The 23515-nt window shown below is 27.6% G+C and overlaps 1 protein-coding gene across 3 annotated transcripts in view; it reads right to left on the reverse strand.

Annotated features, from left to right (window-relative positions):
• Positions 1–23515, reverse strand: part of LOC100206670 (progranulin) — a 42337-nt gene that overhangs the window by 10903 nt on the left and 7919 nt on the right. For 2 of the 3 annotated variants that reach the window (XM_065809072.1, XM_065809073.1), the window contains 7 exons: positions 22620–22844; positions 18288–18512; positions 14536–14760; positions 13582–13806; positions 10353–10577; positions 6776–7000; positions 6020–6244 (listed from right to left, as the gene is read on the reverse strand). In XM_065809072.1, coding sequence (XP_065665144.1) covers positions 6020–6244; positions 6776–7000; positions 10353–10577; positions 13582–13806; positions 14536–14760; positions 18288–18512; positions 22620–22844 — 1575 coding nt within the window. The remainder of the gene's footprint in view (positions 1–6019; positions 6245–6775; positions 7001–10352; positions 10578–13581; positions 13807–14535; positions 14761–18287; positions 18513–22619; positions 22845–23515) is intronic. The other variant, XM_065809075.1, reaches the window with a different exon arrangement.

The raw sequence follows: 23515 nt of genomic DNA on the forward strand, positions 1-23515 counted from the left end.
ATGTTATATCAAAATAATTTAAACTGAATACTTAATCAAGTATCATTTTATGTAATACTGCTATAATAATTGCCTGAATTACAAAAAACAAAGTTTTATGTAACTTAAAATTTTTTTTTTAAAGATACTTTTCATCTGATTCATTATCAAAAGTTTCATTGAAAGACGATTTTAAATCTTAAGACTCGTCTGATGATGATTCTAAATCAATTAATGTTTTTATAGTTTCTTTTTTTTCTTTTTTTGAATAAATTTTTCGACTTTCTTGTGTAGGCCTTCGCAATGTATCTTTGGCCCATAATTCAATGGCAGGATTCACATCAAATTCTTCACTATTTGTTTCATCAGTGCACACCCAAATTAAATTACTGAGCCATTTTTCAGTTAAGCGATTTCTTGTGTCAGTTTTAACTTTATTCATTAGAGAAAAAAGACGCTCAACCTTTCCATTCGAAACAGGCAATACAAACAACAATTCAACAAGAAGTAGAACTGGACTCCAATCTTTTTTCATAGAACTCAAAAAAATTTGATACCATACTTTACGGTACTCAGTTTTATCTGATGCCAAATATTTGACAGTGTAATCAACTAAGTTATGCCAAGCATCTAACATATTATTTACAATCCCAGTGAAGCATAACCTAATGGCATATTATAAAAGTCAAACAATTTTTTGATGTTATCATCAGCAAATGAATTATTGGTGTTATTTTGAAACAAGCCACCAGTGTTTAGGATTAACATTCTATACATATCAGAAACTGTATTTTGTGTTTCCAAACGCTCTTCTATGGATTCGGCAATTAACGCTACAATCATTGATTTCGAATTCTTAACTAAAGTTAGTGCGTTTGTAAAGTCATGAAGCTCAACATCCTGGAATGAATACTTTCCAGTGCTGTTTGTTACTTTTGCAAGGAAACGTTTGACTATTGGTAAATCATTAAATTCTTTTTTCTTCAAGCGACTTAACTGTTTTTTAGTTTGTTCAATAAATCCAGATGATGCTACGGAATCGATTTCGTTGCTTTGAAAAGATAAAGATAATAACTTTGCTGGCAATAAAACTTCTATGAATAATGCTATATAAATAGGTATTCGTCCATGATTCCACTCCTGATGATACCCGTTAAAATTTGCTGTTTCTGCTTGAGTAAAACTGAAATCTGCAGTCATGTTTTCGAGATGTTTCATATATACTCCATATTTGTCTAAGATCATCTCAAGTGCTTGAATTTTATGTGCCATCCATAGTGTTCCTATTTATTATTGCACAAGTATCTTATTTTATAAAAAGTTCTTATTGCTTAAAATACTGTTTTATAAAGAACTTTTGTTGTATAAAAAAACGAGCATGTAATAAAGTATATTATTTTATAAAGTATTTTTAATAGATAAAATTGAAAAAAAAAAAAGGATAGCAACAAGCATTTCCTAACTGTCGTAACTTTTTTGGGGATTTTTTATAAATGTTATACATTTTCAAAATGATGTTATTGACATCATTAAATGCATTTATTTGTGCAAATTTATCTTTTAACGCTAACTCAAGGCGATGTGCAACACACCAACCAAAAATTATCCATGGAATTTATTTTTGAAGTAATACATTTACACTTGTCCTACTTCCTCTATTTGCAGCTGCGCCATCAGCACCAAAACCAACTAATTTAGTTTTAAAATTTTCAATACCTTCTGATTCAAGGGATTGACTGATTTTATTGAAAACTCCTTCAGATCTTCCATATTCAAGATCTGAAATAGAAAGAAAAGAACACTCAACGCATATCTCGGTCTTTCCTATTGGAGTAGAATTGAAACTGATAATATAGCTTCTTTTTCAATTACAGATACTGTATCAATTAAAATACTAAAGTAATTTCGTGTTTTTAAATTATTTCTGAGAATATTTAACAAACTCAATCCAATGTAATCAATAAAAGTTCTACAAGTTATTTTATTTCTATATGCTTGGCCAAACTCTACACAATGATTTTCTTCCAAACGTAGTATTTTAGGGTATAAGCTAAGCGGAAGCTCTTCTTTGGCAATAAAGTATGCTACCTCAAATTTTCTTCTTGTTAAATTTAGATCTTTCGTTGTCATGGTTTTCAGGCCCAACAAAATATCAGTTTGCCACATTTCTTTCTGGAGGTTGCTTAATTTACATCCATTCCTTTACTTTTTATTGCTAATTCTTAGGATCTTTGATGTGGCAAACCATTTGCATAATAATTGCAAATCAAAGCAAAATTTGCGGCACTGTGCTGTATCCTACAACTACCTTTATCGCTTCCCCATTTTGGCGTATATCTTTTATAAATATCGACTTGTTTAGTATACTGACAACATACAGTGAATTTTAATGCTGTAACATAATTTCCATTATTTAATATCTCTAGCCATTCATTTGCATTATATTTTGCAAGAGTAGTGTTTACCCATTTTTGAGCTGTTGTTAGCTGTAATTTTCTACTATTGAGTTTTTTCTTTTTTTCAACAGGTAGTTTTAATTCCTATCCTGCTTGTGTTAAAAATGAAAGTGTTGTTTGTCTCTTTTTAGTCGCCTCCATTTTGAAGTGTTGATGTTTGCAATTCTCTTACAATTTAATAATATAAAAATGTGCAAATTTGCAATTGTTAATTTGAAATTTATTTAAAAATAACTCATTCATTGCTATGACTTCAGAAATTGCGGGAAAAGGTTACAAGAAATTAAATGAAAAAAAAGGAGAAAATGTACTTAGTTACATACGTTAATTTTAAATAATAGTTAAATAAGAACTTTAATTGTTACCAACGTTGAAAAAGAAAAATGATTGCACATTTTATATCTCATTTGTTTCATTTTATATCTTTCATTCATTTTCATTTAAAATCATTTTATAAACTGTTGTTATTTAGATAATAATGTTAATAGCTCTCGCCGGCAGATGCTAAACTAATATTTAATAAAATCATGGCAATTGTTTTATGAAATACTATCAAAATTATTTATGTGACTTAAAACGAAACTTTATACAACATTATATATACTTTTAAGATTTCAATAGTAGAAAATAAAAGCAAACGCACATTTAGTAATTTTAAATTTATCTAAATATTAAAGTTAACTTCTCAGTCACTCAGCGTCAACCGAACAAAGAGTCTCTAAAATACTTTAGGTGTCTTTATTGATCTAAGCAAAGCATTTGATACTGTAGATCATAATATTCTCCTATATAAATTTAAAAGTTATGGTATCATAAATTCTAACTTAGATTGGTTTAAGAGTTATTTTAAGAAAAGAAATCAATGCATTTTATATGATGGCGAAAAAACAGATTTAATGACAATTAACCGCGGAGTCCCCCAATGATCAATTCTAGAACCGCTTTTGTTTCTCATTTATATAAATGACTTAAGCAAATTTTCCAATATCTTAAACTCAATTTGCTTTGACGATACTAATGTATTTTATTCTAATAAAGATATTAATATTTTATTTGCAACAATGAACAAAAAGCTTGCGAAACTAAGCGAATGGTTTATATCAAATAAATTGTCCATAAATATTAAAAAAACAAAATATACTTTCTTCCATCATCTTCGTGATAAAGACAACGTTCCTTTAAAACTTCCTTTAAAGCTTTTTATTAACAACTCTTATGTCAAAAGAGAGCGTTATTTGTTGTTTCTAGGTGTAGTTTTAGATGAAAATGTAATGTGTAAAGAGCCCATACATATAATCCATAACAAAATCTCAAAAAATATAGGCCTCTTTTATAAAGCAAAACAGTTGTTAAACCAAACTTGTTTGAAATTCATTTATTTTTCTTTTATTCATTTCTATCTAAATTACGCTAACGTTGCTTGGTGCAGCACTAATGTAGCTAAAAATAAAAAGCTTTTAATTAAACAAAAACACGCTGTAAAAATTGTTGGAAATGTGGATCGCTTCTCGCACACTAAATTTCTTTTTAATAAATTCAAAATACTTAATGTATTTCAACTTAATTTATATCATATTCTTATATTTATGTTCAAAGTAGATAATAAAATGGCATCCATTTTATTTAACTCATTTTTTGAAAAAATAAATCCTTTATACCCAACAAGATTTTCAAATAACAATTATATTCACCAAAAGCATATTATTCTTCTATTAAGTTCTCGATTGCAATCAGAGGATCTAAATTATGGAACACATTATTAGATGAGTTAAAAAAAGTTCCTTCCCTTGATCAATTTAAAAATAAAATAAGAAAATAAACTTTTGATAATTGACAACGAACTAGACTTCTTCTGAAACTTTTAAATAAGAGTAATCACTTGTTTTATTTACTTGTTATTTACTTTACTTTTGCTCATATTTATTTTTGATTTTAATCTGAATCTTTACCTTTCTTTAATGTTCATGTTTTATCGCACTTTTATTTATTGTTAAATTCAAAATCTTAATAAATAAAAGTTTATAATAAAAAAAAGTTTATATATATATAAAAAGTATTTTTATACTTGCATTCATATATGTGCTATATGCATATATTACATTGTGATAAGGGTAAAATTTTTTTTTTTTGTTTATTATTTTTGATCATATTTATTTTTGATTTTATTCTGAATCTATATCTTTCTTTGATGTTCATGTCTTAACTAATTGAAATCTAAAAAATTTATTTTCATCACAGAGGGGCTTGGTGTGCGGCTCTTAGTCATTAAATTGTAAGTTTTGTTGACTACAGATAAATTAAACTAAAAATAAAAAATAAAGGGATTTTTTCATTGCAATTGGCAGCAAAAGATTTTTTTATAAGTAAATAAATTTAACTAACTGAATTGAGAAAAATAAATAAAATGATATAAAGAAAATTTAAACAAAATGTAGGAATAAAAAAATGTTCTTAGTTAATATTATATTATTACTATAACAGTAATAAAATAAGAACTTCAATCATTTATGAAAAAAGTAGTTAAGGATTTCACCACCAGTAAAATGAAATTAGTCTTGATAAGTGTAGCGAAAAAAAATTAATAGTTTACGTCATTTATAATACTCACTAACAAAGCGATTTAAAGTAGCGTACAGACAATAAAATTATTTTAGAAGCTTTTTCCAAAGATTTACATTTGATGAATATTCGGTAAATGCATTTTCAAAGACATCCTGATAATTTGTCAAATGTTATATAAATTTTTTTTTTCAAACTATAAACCTTGACCGGGAAGAATTCTACCTGTTATTTTCCACGCTGGCTTATGCTATCTTATTGAAATAGGGTTTCAGTAAATCAGGAATATTTTTTACAGGCATTTTTTTCAGAAATTATGAAATCAAGCTTTTATGTGGAAACAACTACACATAAAAGTATAATTATAAGAATGTATAAAGTTTAGTCTAACATACTCAATGACACTGTTTATCATTATTTTATTTAAATAACAGAGAGTAAATTTTGTTCTATAACACAACAATTTCTTATATTATGTTGTATTATATATACTTTTAATACAATAAATAAAAAATAAATAAAAAGTAAGCTGTTTTTTTTTTGGACTTTTGGTTGAGATCAGCATTTATTAAATATTATGAGTTTGAATATCATGTTCCACAGGCACATTTCAATGTTTTTAAAAAACAACGAGTAAAACGATTTAAATATTTTATTTTCCATTCATTATTGGGAAGTATCTGCGGAACGTGATATATTACGTAGCGTGATAGCAGGGAGAAACAATAATTCTATAATTGACTTTTAAGGAAAATTCAAAAACAAAAACATTTCCAAGTTCAGGTTTAATTTAAAGTAGGTTTAATTTTTTAATACAGAACACCAGTTAAAAAAAAGAGGGTTCAGACCCCTTGGGTTTCTGAAACCCTGAAAAGTGGGGTTCTAAAAATATCATACCCAAGATTCAGTTATTCAAAACCTGCCCAATTCCTATCCTATTCTAAAATCCTATGGGAAAACCAATATAGGTACGAAATAACACAAATATGGCTTGATAAAATAAAAATGTAATCATAATTCTAAACCTCCATCAAAACAACTGAAACCATGCGGGCAACAATGCTCATGGTCAGCACAACACACTGCATTAGGCAGTGGACAACAGGCATATTGACCAGATTCTAAAGTACAACAAGTGTTATTATCAGGACACTGAGAAATTCCATCTGGACATTCCACATTCTTCACATTAACAATGGCTTTTGTGCGAACTAAACCTTTTACTCTTAAATTGCCTCGAGTACAATATCCTATTAAATCAAAAATATTAATAATTAAATGTTAATTATATATATATATATATATATATATATATATATATATATATATATATATATATATATATATTATATATATATATATATATATATAAATATATTTATATATATATTTGCGGTAGTGGTGTAGTGGTAGAGCGCTCACTTCATAAGCGAGAGGTTCCAAGTTCGATTCCCGCCACGTCCCTGGTAGCACCGCGCTCAACTTGTTTCTCCGTGCAGCGGCCTTGTTCGTCAAGGTTCGTGTTTCAGAGTTAAAGAGTTGAGAGAGGGTTATAACCACAAGTAGCCTCCTCATCTGTAGTGACCTTCTCGGCCTTGGGGAGGTGAATTATAAAAAAATATATATATACATATTATCAAACCATATAAATAAAATATATTATAAGTAAAAATGAACACTTCAGTTAAATATATTATGCAAAAAATAAAATAAAAAATGAGAAAAAGAACCATGCATAATACTTCAAAAAGGAAAAAAAACAACCAAATCACATTACTGACCTCCAGCATCACAGCTGTAACCCTCTTGACAGCAATGCTCATGATCAGCACAACACACTGCATTAGGCAATGGACAACAGCCATATTGACCAGATTCTAAAGTACAACAAGTGTTACCATCAGGACACTGAGAAATTCCATCTGGACATTCCACATTCTTCATTTTAACAATGGCTTTTGTGTGAACTAAACCTTTGATTCTTAAACTGCCTTGAGTACAGTACCCTATCAAATCAAAAATGTTATTAATTAAAAGTTGAAAATTAATTATAAACTTTAACCATGCTATTAAAATATAACATATATAAATTTGAAAACTTGATTGAATTTATTTTGCAAGTATAAATGAAAAAAAAAACACACACACACACTGCATTATGTTAGTTAAAATGACAAATAAATTTGAACAACACCATTACATATACTTTTAATACAATAAATAAAAAACAAAAATAAAAACTTTTTTTGTTTGGACTTTTGGTTGAGATCAGCAGTTTGTAAATATTATGAGTTTGAATTAGGGTTTCTAATTTCCCGTAAATTTAGCATCCCGGGATTTCCGGTGTGCAACTTATTTATCCCGGGATTTCCCGGCATTATTTTAAATATAAAAACAAGTGGCTTCTGACCAAAAACTTATCTTAGCAGGCTAATCTTTATTACTGTTTAAAATAAAATATTGCTTTAAAAAACATAAGCAATCAATTGATTTGTCACTTAATTGTGAACAAATTTTTCCCATTAATAGACCCGCGGCAGAAAAAGCTCTTTCTGATTCAATTGATGTCTGCATGATGGTCATTAATGTGGAGTATATTCTTTCTAAACTTTTGCAACGTTTTCCAGTTGCCTCAAAAAGTTTGATTTCTTTTGTGAGGTTTTTTGCTAATGTCTTCTAGAGCTGCTTTTTCTACATGTTTGACATTACAAATAGTCGCATTCAATTTTTGTTCAAGTGCCAAAATACTTTTGCCTAATAAATTTGGAGCAGGTTGAGGTATTGACGGGTCAGAAACCATGCTTTCATTATCACGACTCACTTCAACTATTTCATTATTTGATGAACTAGTGCTAGCATCTATGTACAACCTGATATAAATTTTTTTTGCTGTTGCTTTTAATGCATGTTTGGACGGTAAGAGTAGTTTGGAGTTGATATTTGATTCCTGATTATAACTAATTGGGTTGTTTAAAAATTTTAGTAGTCCAATTAAATTGGCATTTCTGCATTCTTCAATTCTCTGCTCCACAGATGGAAGCAGTTTATTAGCTATCAAATTTTTTTTCTCCACCAAATCATCCAAGATGAACATGATAACACCTTCTGCGTCAAGTAGAGTAGCATTATTTCTACCAAGTCTTTTTATTCCAACTTTTATCGGTTGCAGAGAAATTGTTATGGCGTTCATAATCGCATATTTATCTTTGGAGATATTCAGAACTTCTTTTAAATCGATCACTGCTTTTAGTATACATGTCTTTACTTTAAGGAATCTTTCTAGCATTGCAACAAGACTATTCCACCTTGTTTTGACATCTAATATCAGCTTCAGTTCTTTATGAAACAGATTTTACGTAGATTTGTAAAATGTCATTTTTAAGAGATGATTTGCGGAACATTCGAACCACTTTTCGAACCTTCTGAATTGTTAAGGCTATATTTACACTATTTTGTAAATCATCAATAAACGTAACGCCTGTTGAGCTGTATGACTCATCATTACAGTCAAAGACATCATCAAACTCAACGTAATCACTCAAACTTTCATCGGAATCTTGCAACCGTGATTCAATATATTTTGCTGAAGAGTCTGACTTTTTGTAAAGCACCTCACATACTGCCAAATGAAGTCCGTGGGCATAACACAGCTGATGTTCAATACCACTTAGCCGTCCAAATTTTTTCATTACAAATGCTCCGCCAGTGACACTGATATGACAATTGATAAATTGAAATCTGACAGTTTATTTTCAACCAGATCGACAATTTTTTCTGCAGGAAGTGATCCAGCTATAGGAGTCAATCCCAGGTTCCAAAACTTTGTTAATAAGTGTAAATTTTTATTTAAATAACGTCGATTTTTTAAAGACGTATACTCGTCTAACGATAAAGAAAATCGCGACCCGCTAGATATTTCTTTTGTTATCTCTAAAACCACAGTTTGTTTAGCTAAATCACATTATTTTTTTGACATACTCATGACATGGGATGGATTTTTTGGTAATAACATGCCTTTTTCAGACAATGATTTTCTAATAAATTCACTTTTTGCTATGGCATTTATTGAGAAGCCATCCACCGTTGCTAGCTTTGACGCAATTTCCTCAATAGTCTGCTGTTTAACAAACAATGTGATTTTCTTTTCCACAATTTTAAATTCCGAACCAGTATCTTCATTGTGATGCTTCATATTTAAATCCAAATCTTAATGTGCGTTTTTTAAATGACAAAGGAGCCCACTTAACGAAAATCCTTTGCACATTATCTTTACATTGCACTTTTTGCAAATTGCAGATTCGCCAGATTTTTCTTTACAAAAATATTGCCATGCTTTCGATCCATTTACAATTGACATGGTATAACTAAATTGAATCGTAAAACAACTTAAGGTAAAGTTATAAATATTTCTTACATCTGTATGTTATCTTACGTATAACTTAATATGTCTTTGTTTGCCATTTTTAAAATACAAAAATTATAAAATTTCAATACAGATAAAAAGTTTAACTTTTCAATAATTTAGAAGTTTAAAAATCAAACTTACTGTTTTCGTCACTAGAATTGTTTGTAGAACTGTTTTTGTCGCAAGAAATCTTTTTTATATTTTATAATAACGTGAAAAAAGAAAACATTGCATTGCAAATTGCAATGCGATGTTTTCTTTTCCTTGAGTTAAATAGTTTAAGATAGTTTCAATAACATTTCTTGTTTTGCTAGGTTTTAATATAAGATATGAACACATAAAAGTGTAACTAAATGCAATAATATTTTTCTTATTTTTGGTCGAATTAGTTCAAGCAGTTATCATATGTAAAATTTAAAAAAGTTTATGTTCCGGGATATAACAGTGACATCCCGAGAAATCCCACTGCGACTTTTATCCCCGGGATCCCGTTTGAGAAACCCTAGTTTGAATATCATGTTCCACAGGCACTTTTAAATAAGTTTTTGAAAAACAAAGAGTAAAACATTTTAAAAATTTTATTTTCCATTCATTATTGGGAAGTATCTGCGGAATGTGATATAATACGTAGCGTGATAGCAGGGAGAAACAATAATTCTATAATTGACTTTAAAGGCGAATTTAAAAACAAAAACATTTCCAAGTTCAAAAAAAATCCTAAAGTAGGTTTAATTTTTTTAATACATAACACCAGCTTAAAAAAAGAGGGTTCAGACCCCTTGGGTTTCTAAAACCCTGACAAGTGGGGTTCTAAAAATATCCTATCCAAGATGCAGTTAATCAAAACCTGCCCAATTCCTATCCTACTCTAAAATCCTATGGGAAAACCAATATAGGTACTAAATAACACACATATGGCTTGATAAAATAAAACTGTAATTATAATTCTAAACCTCCACCAATGCAACTAAAACCATGCGGGCAACAATGCTCATGGTCAGCACAACACACTGCATTAGGCAATGGACAACAGGCATATTGACCAGATTCTAAAGTACAACAAGTGTTATTATCAGGACACTGAGAAATTCCATCTGGACATTCCACATTCTTCACATTAACAATGGCTTTTGTGCGAACTAAACCTTTTACTTTTAAATTGCCTCGAGTACAATACCCTATTAAATCAAAAATATTAGTAATTAAATGTTAATAATATATATTTATATTTATATATATATATATATACATATATATATATATATATATATATATATATATATATATATATATATATATATATATATATATATATATATATATATATATATATATATATATATATATATATACAGTATTGGACAAAACAATTGCAACCAACATTGAACAATGCTAAAAAGTGTTCCTAATTTTACATGTCTTAAAAACGAAAAGAACTATACTACCACAGCAAACAGTTCAGGAGTCTGGAGTCATAGCATGCCATGACATGAGCAATCAGCTGACAGATGACAGCACACAGGCAGAATTTCGTTGACAAGTGCCATTTTGCAGCGGACAAAACAAGTGCAACTTTTTTGGTTTGTTTCATTTTCTTAAGTCTGGTCCGTGTCAACGTCACGGAAGTTTTTTAATAATTAAAGGAAGTATCCAAAAGTTTCCAGAAGTTTCCAGAAGTTTCCAGAAGCATGCAGAAGCTTCCAGAAGTTTCCAGAAGAAGCATCTGGAAGCATCCAGTAGCATCCAGAAGTATCCAGAAACATTCAGAAGCATCCAGACGCATCCAGAAGCTTCCAGAAGCATCGAAAAGAAGCATCTAGAATCTTCCAGAACAGGTTCACACAGATTCATTTTACTATATAAGAGACATGTAAATCGACATGTAACTCAGTCAGTATATGGAAGTCAATCAGCCAGTATTATCAAGACAGTTTATCGAAGTGAGTTTTATCAAAGTGTTTTATCGAAGAACATCAATACACGAAGTGAAATACAACAAGTGTTTCATTACATCAATACAGTCCACATCCAACCAAGACGTTGTGTTCCACAGAGCATTATTGTATCATCACAAGGTAAATGTAACACGGTAAACCTTGAGAAGCGTGATTATTTATTTTTATTATTTTTACGACTTCAAGTGCAAAAATGGCTCCCGACAGTCTTGGATTGGAACTAAGAAAAAAAATTATTGGCGATTACGTAAGTGGAAAGTCACAAAAAAGTATTTGTGATAAATATTGTGTGAAAAAAAGGACCGTATCAAGACTTTGTTTCAAATATCGTTCTACGGGGAAGTTGACAGCAGATAACAAAGGTGGAAGACCACATTCCACCACTTCTAGAGAGGATTATATGATCGTCAGATCCCTCAAGAAAGATCCCTGGATATCATCAGTCAAGATGCAAAAGCAATTAGTGCTGTCTGTATCGGACCGAACAATCAGACGACGTGCTGTTGAAGCCGGATTGTTTTCTCGACACCCTGCAAAGAAACCACTGATTTCACTAAAAAACCAGAAGAAAAGACTTCTGTTTGCTACATCTCACATTGACTGGAATGTGCAGAAATGGGGAACTGTCCTGTTCAGTGATGAATCAAAGTTCAACATCATTGGGATCAATAGCATTTGCCGTGTACGTCGACCTACCGGAAAACGCCTCGATTTACATTACTGCCATAAGACCGTGAAGCATGGTGGAGGCAATGTAATGGTCTGGGGGTGTTTTTCTGCTAACGGTCTAGGTACATCAAAACATACATCAAAAAGATGTAATAATGGACCGTTTCATGTTTAAAAATGTTCTGAAAGATGTTATGTTACCTCATGCTGGATGGAATATGCCAATAAAATGGGTTTTTCAGCAAGACAACAATCCGAAACACACTGCAAAAGTAGTCAAGCAGTGGTTTTAAGACAACCACCTATCGGTGATGGATTGGCCGCCTCAATCTCCGGATCTCAACCCTATAGAGAACCTGTGGGAGATCGTCAACCGCAGAATTAATCGTGAAGGTGTTCGTAATAAGGATCAACTGTTTGAACAAATCCAAAAGGCCTGGGCAGCGATTCCACAAAGTTTCATTGATCACCTGATCGAATCTATGCTTCCAAAATGCAAGGCTGTGATCGACAACAAAGGATTCGCCACGAAATATTGATAGCAAAATACAGCTTGGTCAACATTTTGTAGAGTTGCACTTATTTTGTCCAGAAGGAAATCAACTTTTTTTAATACTTTTGATTAATTTATTATTAGTTGTGTACAAATAATGAACTTTGTGATGAATAAAACTTGAAGAACTTTGTCTCTAAACAGTTACATAGTTATTTCTCTAAATTAAAAAAATGCAGCACTTTTATATAAAGAAACTAAATTAGCATTATTTGGTTGCAAATGTTTTGTCCAATACTGTATATATATATATATATATATATATATATATATATATATATATATATATATATATATATATATATATATATATATATATATATATATATATATATATATATATATATATATATATATATGTATATACATATATATAAATATCTATATCTATATGTATATATATATGTATATGTATATACATATATATAAATATCTATATCTATATGTATATATATATATGTATATGTATATATATATATACATATACATATATATTTATATATATATATATATATATATATATATACATATATATATATATATATATATATATATATATATATATATATATATATATATATATATCTGTGCATAAATATATTTATATATATATTTGTGGTAGTGGTGTTATGGTAGAGCGCTCACTTCATAAGCAAGAGGTTTCAAGTTCGATTCCCGCCACGTCCCTGGTAGCACCGCGCTCAACTTGTTTCTCCGTGCAGCGGCCTTGTTCGTCAAGGTTTGTGTTTCAGAGTTAAAGAGTTGAGAAAGGGTTATAACCACAAGTAGCCTCCTCATCTGTAGTGGCCTTCTCGGCCTTGGGGAGGTGAATTATAAAAAATATATATATATACATATTATCAAACCATATAAATAAAATATATTATAAGTAAAAATAAACACATCAGTTAAATATATTATGCAAAAAATAAAATAAAAAATGAGAAAAAGAACCATGCATAATACTTCAAAAAGGGAAAAAAACAACCAAATCACATTACTGACCTCCAGCATCACAGTTGTAACCCTCTTGACAGCAATGCTCATGATCAGCACAACACACTGCATTAGGCAGTGGACAACAGCCATATTGACCAGATTCTAAAGTACAACAAGTGTTACCATCAGGACACTGAGAAATTCCATCTGGACATTCCACATTCTTCAATTTAACAATGGCTTTTGTGTGAACTAAACCTTTGATTCTTAAAATGCCTTGAGTACAGTACCCTATCAAATCAAAAATGTTATTAATTAAAAGTTGAAAATTAATTATAAACTTAAACCATGCTATTAAAATATAACATATATAAATTTGAAAACTTGATTGAATTTATTTTGCAAGTATAAATGAAAAAAAAAACACACACACACTGCATTATGTTAGTTAAAATGACAAATAAATTTGAACAACACCATTATATATACTTTTAATACAATAAATAAAAATAAAAATAAAAAATTTTTTTTTTTGAACTTTTGGTTGAGATCAGCAGTTTGTAAATATTATGAGTTTGAATATCATGTTCCACAGGCACTTTTCAATAAGTTTTTAAAAAACAACGAGTAAAACATTTTAAAAATTTTATTTTCCATTCATTATTGGGAAGTATCTGCGGAATGTGATATATTACGTAGCGTGATAGCAGGGAGAAACAATAATTCTATAATTGACTTTTGAGGAAAATTCAAAAACAAAAACATTTCCAAGTTCAAAAAAAATCTTTAAGTAGGTTTAATTTTTTAATACAGTACACCAGTTAAAAAAAAGAGGGTTTAGACCCCTTGGGTTTCTGAAACCCTGAAAAGTAGTGTTCTAAAAATATCCTACCCAAGTTGCAGTTAATCAAAACCTGCCCAATTCCTATTCTACTCTAAAATCCTATGGGAAAACCAATATAGGTACTAAATAACACAAATATGGCTTGATAAAATAAAAATGTATTTATAATTCTAAACCTCCACCATTGCAACTAAAACCATGCGGGCAACAATGCTCATGGTCAGCACAACACACTGCATTAGGCAGTGGACAACAGGCATATTGACCAGATTCTAAAGTACAACAAGTGTTATTATCAGGACACTGAGAAATTCCATCTGGACATTCCACATTCTTCACATTAACAATGGCTTTTGTGCGAACTAAACCTTTTACTCTTAAATTGCCTCGAGTACAATATCCTATTAAATCAAAAATATTATTAAATGTTAATAATATATATATATATATATATACATATATATATATATATATATATATATATATATATATATATATATATATATATATATATGTATATATATATATATACATATATATATACAGCTATGCTCAAATGTATGGAGCACCTATTTGTTTAAATATATTTGTGTTTAAAAAATGAGATATACATGATGATTTTTTTTTTAAATGGTATTTTGTTTGTTTTTTACGTTTAAGCATTAGTAAATCATTTAATGCATGTAGAATTTGCTTGTCTGGGCATGATTAGACTTGTCTTAACTTGTCTACATACTCACTTAGTATAAATTCTGTCGAATTAAGATATTCATTTCATTCTTATCTTAAACGTAACTATTGTCAGCCGCTCATTATCTATTGTTTAAAAGTAGTGATTTTTTTTATCGTTCTTTATTTATTTTCATTATGAGTAAAACACGCGAACTTTCTGTGAGTGAAAGAAGCCAAATTGTGATACTCCATAAACAAGGACATTCCCAAGTGGAAATTTCAAAAATTATGAAATGCTCAAGGAAAGCAGTGCAAAATGCTATAAATAGATTTAGTGAAACTGGTTCATACGAAAATAGACCAAAAACGGGAAGAAAACGTATACTTTCTCCTAGAAACCATCGTTTCCTCAACAGGATTTCACTTCGAAATCGGACCAAATCTTCTAAAGACTTGGTTAGCGATCTGTGGGAGCACAGAAAAATTCAAATTTCTGCTCCAAGTGTTAGAAGATACTTAAAAGAAGGTAATTTACATGGAAGGGCTCGCCGAAAACCATTGCTGACTGAGCACCATAAGAAACTTCGTTTAGAATGGGCTAAACAGCACCAAAATTGGTCATCAGAAGATTGGGCCAAAATTATTTGGTCAGACGAATCAAATATAGAGGTAAGGCATCATTATGACTTACGGTGTAACCAAAAAATAAAAAAAAAATATCATTTCGAAATTATTCCTTTAAGTACCTGAAATTTTACATGTTGAAATTTATAATATCAAATTTGTATTCCTTTACTTTTTTGACCTAGATTTTCGGGCAACCTGGAGGCACCTTTGTAAGACGACGACCAGGCGAAGCATTTGAGCCGGAATGTATCATCCCTACAGTCAAATTTGGCGGTGGTGGCACAATGATCTGGGGTTGCATGGCCTCCAGTGGCGTAGGTGAAATATTTTTATGTGAGGGTAGGATGAATGCAGAGCGCTACATTACCATGCTAAATGAAGTTTTGGAGCCATCAATATTGAAATTATTTGACGAAGATGTCCCTCAATATTATTTTCAACAAGATAACGCTCCTTGCCACAAGGCAAAAAAAAGTTTGGACTGGTTTTCAACAAATGAAGTTCCCCTCATTACGTAGCCCCCCCAGTCTCCAGATTTGTCACCCATAGAAAATTTGTGGTCTATTTTGAAGAGGAAGTTGTCAATTTACAGATGTAAATCCAAAGAAGAATTTAAAGCGAAAATTCTGGATGAATGGGAAAAAATACCAGCGAATGTATGTAAGGATCTTGTGGACAGCATGCCCAAAAGACTACGTGCGGTGATCAAGGCAAAGGGAGGTGCTACAAAATATTAATTATATTAAATAATATTGTTGAATTGAAATAATTTGTATCAAATAAACACATTCACATTTACTATTTGTTCATTACTTTTGAATTTTAAATAAAATATAGGGGTGCTCCATACATTTGAGCATAGCTGTATATATATATATATATATATATATATATATATATATATATATATATATATATATATATATATATATATATATATATATATATGTATACATATATATGTATATATATATATATACATATACATATATATATATATATGTATATATATATATATATATATATATATATATATATATATATATATATATATATATATATATATATATATATATATATATATATCATGGCTCGAATTAAGCATATCGCGATCACGAATCATGATTGCTTTTCGCACCTTCGCAATTAGTTTTTTCTTAAAAATTGTTTTTTCGCGATCTTTCTTTTTTCGTGATTATTCTTTTTTTATTTTAGAAGATTGATACTCTAATCGTGAGTATTTAGTGTTCTTTTACAGTATAAAACTGCAGTGACTTTTGTAATGATAATTTTTTTTTTAAAGCGTAGCATAAAGTAAAAGAAAGAAAAATAAAAGATTTAGAAAATCAATTAGCAAAAATGTTCAAATGCAGGAAAAAGACCGATTTTTTAAGGAAGGAAAAATCTATAAGATTTTTCCTTCCTTAAAAAATTTATAAGGAAGGAAAAATCTAATAAGAATTTAATTATCATTCTTGTTTGTGATTGTGCGGGTTTTCGTGAAAATGTTAAGTTTTAACATTTTATCACGATAATGTTTTCGTCATTTTTAATAGTTTTTTATAACTGTTTCAAATTTATAGATTGTTTTGTTAGAGTTTTAAACAATTTTTTTTACTGTTAAAAATTTAGAGAAAATTAAATATTCTAGTTGTTTTAAACAGTTTAAAATATGCAAATAAAATAGAAAATGAAATAATTAATTAAAAGAAGATTATATCAAGTTCATTGATTTTACAAAAATACAGCCGCTAGATTTAATGCAATATAATAATAGTAATAATGTAAATTATTAACTAAAGCTACTTTACAACCGCTGAACGTAAATGTTATGACATCTTATGCAAAAATGAGACTTATTATATATGTTATTATAAATAAGTTAAAATAAATAATGCCCCCTCCCCTCTGGTGGGAGTGGAGGAGATGTTATGAGCAACAAAAAAATCGCGATTAGATTTTTTTACGTTAATTCGAGCCCTGAATATATATATATATATATAAATAAATACATATATATATATATATATATATAAATATATATATATATATATATATATATATATATATATATATATATATATATATATATATATATATATATATATGTATATGTACATGTATATGTAATAAAATGAAATAATTAATTAAAAGATGATTATATCAAGTTCATTGATTAATATATACATCAAGTTCGTTAATTGATATATACATATATAATATATATGTATATATGTATATATATATATATATATATATATATATATATATATATATGTATATGTATATGTATATGTAATAAAATGAAATAATTAATTAAAAGATGATTATATCAAGTTCATTGATTAATATATACATCAAGTTCGTTAATTGATATATACATATATAATATATATGTATATATGTATATATATATATATATATATATATATATATATATATATATATATATATATATATATATATATATATATATATATATAATCAAACCATATAAATAAAATATATTATAAGTAAAAATGAACACTTCAGTTAAATATATTATGCAAGTAATAAAATAAAAAATGAGGAAAAGAACCATGCATAATACTTCAAAAAGGGAAAAAAAAAACCAAATCACATTACTGACCTCCAGCATCACAGCTGTAACCCTCTTGACAGCAATGCTCATGATCAGCACAACACACTGCATTAGGCAATGGACAACAGCCATATTGACCAGATTCTAAAGTACAACAAGTGTTACCATCAGGACACTGAGAAATTCCATCTGGACATTCCACATTCTTCAATTTAACAATGGCTTTTGTGTGAACTAAACCTTTGATTCTTAAAATGCCTTGAGTACAGTACCCTATCAAATCAAAAATGTTATTAATTAAAAGTTGAAAATTAATTGTAAACTTAAACCATGCTATTAAATATAACATATATAAATTTGAAAACTTGATTGAAGTTATTTTGCAAGTATAAATGAAAAAAAAAACACACACACACACTGCATTATGTTAGTTAAAATGACAAATAAATTTGAACAACACCCAAAATGGTTTTTTAATTCTTCAATTTCTCCTCTAATAAAAAGCATAATACTTAGAAATGACACAGTTTATGGCTATGTATTAAAAGTTTAGCAATGATACAATTTTTGATGACAATATAAGTTTTGGTAAAAAAAAAAAAATTAAATGATAAAAACCTTGCATTTTAGAAATTCACAATACTTGAAGTACTTAACTGCTTAAAATGGTAAAAGAAACTTTGCATAATTTAAATACATTAGGCAACTTTAGAATCCTTTCAAACAAATGTATTAGAAAAATTAAAGAATATATTAGATTATTAAAAACACCGTATTTGAAACATTGTTGTCTGGACCCAAAAAACTTTCAGATCAAGACTAATGAAGTGTCATTATAAACAGCAAGAAACATCCAACATACTCAAGAGACGAACCTGGTTGAATGAGCCAAATAATTTTCAGCAACTAAAGTAATTTCCAGTCACAAATCAAGAGTACACATGAAAAAACTGAAAGACAAGAAGTTTGACACTTGCTCCTGCATAGTATCACTGCTGACTTGTACTAGTATCACTGCTGACTTGTATTCAAGTCAGCAGTGATACTAGACATTTGAGGATGTATTTTCCACAAACTGGCTCCATAAAAATATACAAAGGCTTGATAAATCAGCTTCTGTATGAAGACACCTCAGAAACATCCTTGAAACTGTCAATATCAAAATTCTACCAAAGATCCCAATACTTTAAAAAGCAACATAGTGCTCCTTGCCACACAGCCAAGCGTATAAAACAATATTTACAATCCAAAAAAGACATCTATTGCCATGATCACTTGATTTAAGTCCCATTGAAAACATTTGAGCTAGGATGAACCTTAAAATGTGCTTTATTTAATTTTTTTTTAATTACCAGCTAATTGATTTTTTTCCAAGATTAACTAATAAGCAATACTAATATATATATATATATATATATATATATATATATATATATATATATATATATATATATATATATATATACATATATATATATATATATATATATATATATATATATATATATTTATTAAAATTGCTTATTAAATAAAAAATTTGGCTTTATACTTGTTTGTAACATTAATGCTGCAAGAATATACACATAACAAGTGTCATTTATTGCGCCATGAAAAAATAATTTAGACAAAAGAATGTTGCCTATTGGCTTTCACACTAGCTATCCATTTATTTATTACTTGATAAAAAATTTGACAAAGAGCTATAACATTTTCTACTGCTTATAAAAAATGAAATGAAATTATTGATAAATTTATTTAATAAAAAAAAATTTAAATAAAATATTTTCTTATTGTAACAAAATGCAGGCATTTTAAGAACCATTACAATAATCAAAAGTTCTACTACAAAAGTGAATAATATATTAAAGTAATTAATATATAAATAATTAGGTGAATATATAAAAATTAATATATAAAATATTAATCATTACATAAATCAAAAATTATTATGCAATAATTTAGAGTGTAATAATTTTTTTTTTACATTAATTAAATAATTTTATTTTTTATCAGTTAGTCCAATCAAAAAATATTTGCATTTAAATTGGCGTTCTTTTTAATTTTTTGCTCTCCATACCTTTTAAAAAGCATTGCAACTTATTTTGCAATTTTTTTTTTTTTTAAATAATGACTTGTGTAATTAAAATGTGTTTTTCATTTTAGCTACAATAATAATTATGCTATTGAGAAAAAAAATTATACTTTTGCAATTTTAAAAATTATAAATTGCTTCCGTAAACCATTTTAGTCAGTTGTGTACGAGAGACCTATATATATATATATATATATATATATATATATATATATATATATATATATATATATATATATATATATATATATATATATATATATACAAAGGTATATATAGAACATATATATATATACACAAAGGTATATATAGAAACAAGGTTGGCAATTTTTGCAAACCTCAAACACTTTTAGGTCAGCATTGCTGAATACCGACCCCAGGCCTTGTTTTAAATAAAAAGCGACCTAGCTCATTAGCTCCTCATAAAATTATATTTATTTTTTAAGGATGTTAACTTTTTTAACTACCGCAATAAATAAATTACAGCAAAACAAGTTTATTTTACTAATTAATAAAAACAAATCAAAAAGTAATATTTTCTAAATGTACATATTGTGGAATGTCTATTTTATTTCAATTTTTTGTATTGATTTTTAATATTAAATAACTAAATTTAATATTACATTTTTTATTATCATTTCATATAAAATAATTTCATGCTTTTCTCGACTTTAGTGTAAATGAATGAAAATATCTCAATTTTTTTTTTCATTGTTTGTAAAAAATTGCAACTTTGATTTTTTACATTTAAAAAGTTATTAACCATCAAAAGGTTATTAACAAACAAAAAATACTACTTGTTGCAAAGAAAAAAAAACTCAAGTTAATTACTTAATCAGCACTTCTTTTTTGTGACAAACAAAGATTTAAGTTTATACAATATTTAAATAATATATACCATTGTGCTTTTACTTGCCTTAAGGCAAAAAGATTAAATGTGTTTTTAGTTATAACATGTTTACAAGGAATTTCTTTTTTTGTAAAAAAATAGAAAGGGAGGAAGAAAAATCGAGAAGAAAAAAATCTAATTTTTTTTATTTAAATAACTTTTTTATTCAAAATTCTTTCGAAATTATTAGGAAATTTCTGCTTTCACTTTTTTGATATCGCACAATCTGTTAATTATATAAAGCTAATATAACTTTTATAAAATATAGTTTTTCTAAACTACTATTTTTTGCAAAATAAAACTTATAAATATAAACAAAGAACTTGCAAGAGTTATAGCTTCAAGCGTAAATTTAAGCAAAAAAAATAATAATAGAGTTATATCCATAAAAGAAGATTTTTTTGAATTATAAAAAACTATATAAGATGAAAAAAATTATAAACTCTTTATAAGATATTGTTTAAAGTTTGTAATAATGCTTTTTCATTTTTTTTATAAAATCAATCATTATAACAAAACAAACGAACCAACAAACAAAAAAATTATCAAAAGTGACCCTAATAAAAAAAAGTTTAACATGAACTATTTTTTAGCTAACAATTTTTTGTTTTGATTTTTAATTGTTTTTTTAAACTCGGTAATTATTTTTGTTATTGTTTGTTATGAGAAATTGCCTATATATATATATATATATATATATATATATATATATATATATAAATATATAAATATATATATATATAAATATATATATATATATATATATATATATATATATATATATATATATATATATATATATATATATGTATATGTATATGTATATGTATATATATATATAATTATAAATGGAATGGTAAATTGGAAATACTAAAAAATAGAAGTTATAAAAATATTTTATCTGAATACCATATCGGACAAATTTATAATAAGTATATAATTTTGTAAAATACTTTTAAGCCATCATAACAAATCAAGATTTATCAGAACCCACATAACTTATTAAATCCGCATAAAATATTATGAGTTTGAATATCATGTTCCATAGGCACTTTTCAATAAGTTTTAAAAAAACAATGAGTAAAACATTTTAAACTGGAATGGTATTAAAATGAAAATACTAAAAACCACCTATAATATATTGAACTATAAGATATTAAAAAACTTTCTTTTAATTAATTATCTAATAAATTTAAAACTTATTAGGATTTTTGAAAAAATTCTTTAGACTAAACCATCATTAATAAATTTATTCACAAATTCTACCTAAGTTGCAGTTAATTAAAACCTGCCCAATTCCTATCCTACTCTAAGACCCTATGGGAAAACTAATATAGGTACTAAATAACACACATATGGCTTGATACTATAAAATAAAAACATAATTATAATTCTAAACCTCCACCAACACAACTGAAACCATGCGGGCAACAATGCTCATGGTCAGCACAACACACTGCATTAGGCAGTGGACAACAGGCATATTGACCAGATTCTAAAGTACAACAAGTGTTATTATCAGGACACTGAGAAATTCCATCTGGACATTCCACATTCTTCACATTAACAACAGCTTTTGTGCGAACTAAACCTTTTACTCTTAAATTGCCTTGAGTACAATATCCTATTAAATCAAAAATATTATTAATTAAATGTTAATAATATATATATATATATATATATATATATATATATATATATATATATATATATATACATATATATATATATATATATATATATATATATATATATATATATATATATATATATATATATATAAATGTAATGGTAAATTGAAAATACTAAAAAATAGAAGATATAAAAATATTTCATCTGAATACCATATCGGATAAATTTATAATAAGTTTATATATTTTTGTAAAATACTTTAATGCCATTATAACAAAACCCTACCCAAATCAAGATTAATCAGAACCCGCATAACTCCTATCTAATTATAAAGCCAGCCTATGAGCATTACCAATACAAGAGCTAAACAGTAAACTTATGACTGTTTTGTGGCTCGTCTAAAAGAGAAAGGACATTGTTGGAAGATCTAGATTATTGGTATAACGATAAGCTGAAACAAATCTGAGTTAAAGTTCACCAGCCACTGGATGCCCCATGCTGAGCAGAAGTGAGATCCTCTTCAAGCTCAAATACCCCCTCCACACAATCAGAGAGTGTTTTAAAGTATATTATCAAGACAAGAATAAATGGTAGTATAATCAACAAACAATGCCACCTTAGACATGAGAACTAATGAAAGATAGTTAATGTAAATTAAAAAGA

The sequence above is a fragment of the Hydra vulgaris genome, chromosome 11 (assembly GCF_038396675.1).
Source record: "Hydra vulgaris chromosome 11, alternate assembly HydraT2T_AEP".
Classification (NCBI taxonomy): Eukaryota; Metazoa; Cnidaria; class Hydrozoa; order Anthoathecata; family Hydridae; genus Hydra; species Hydra vulgaris.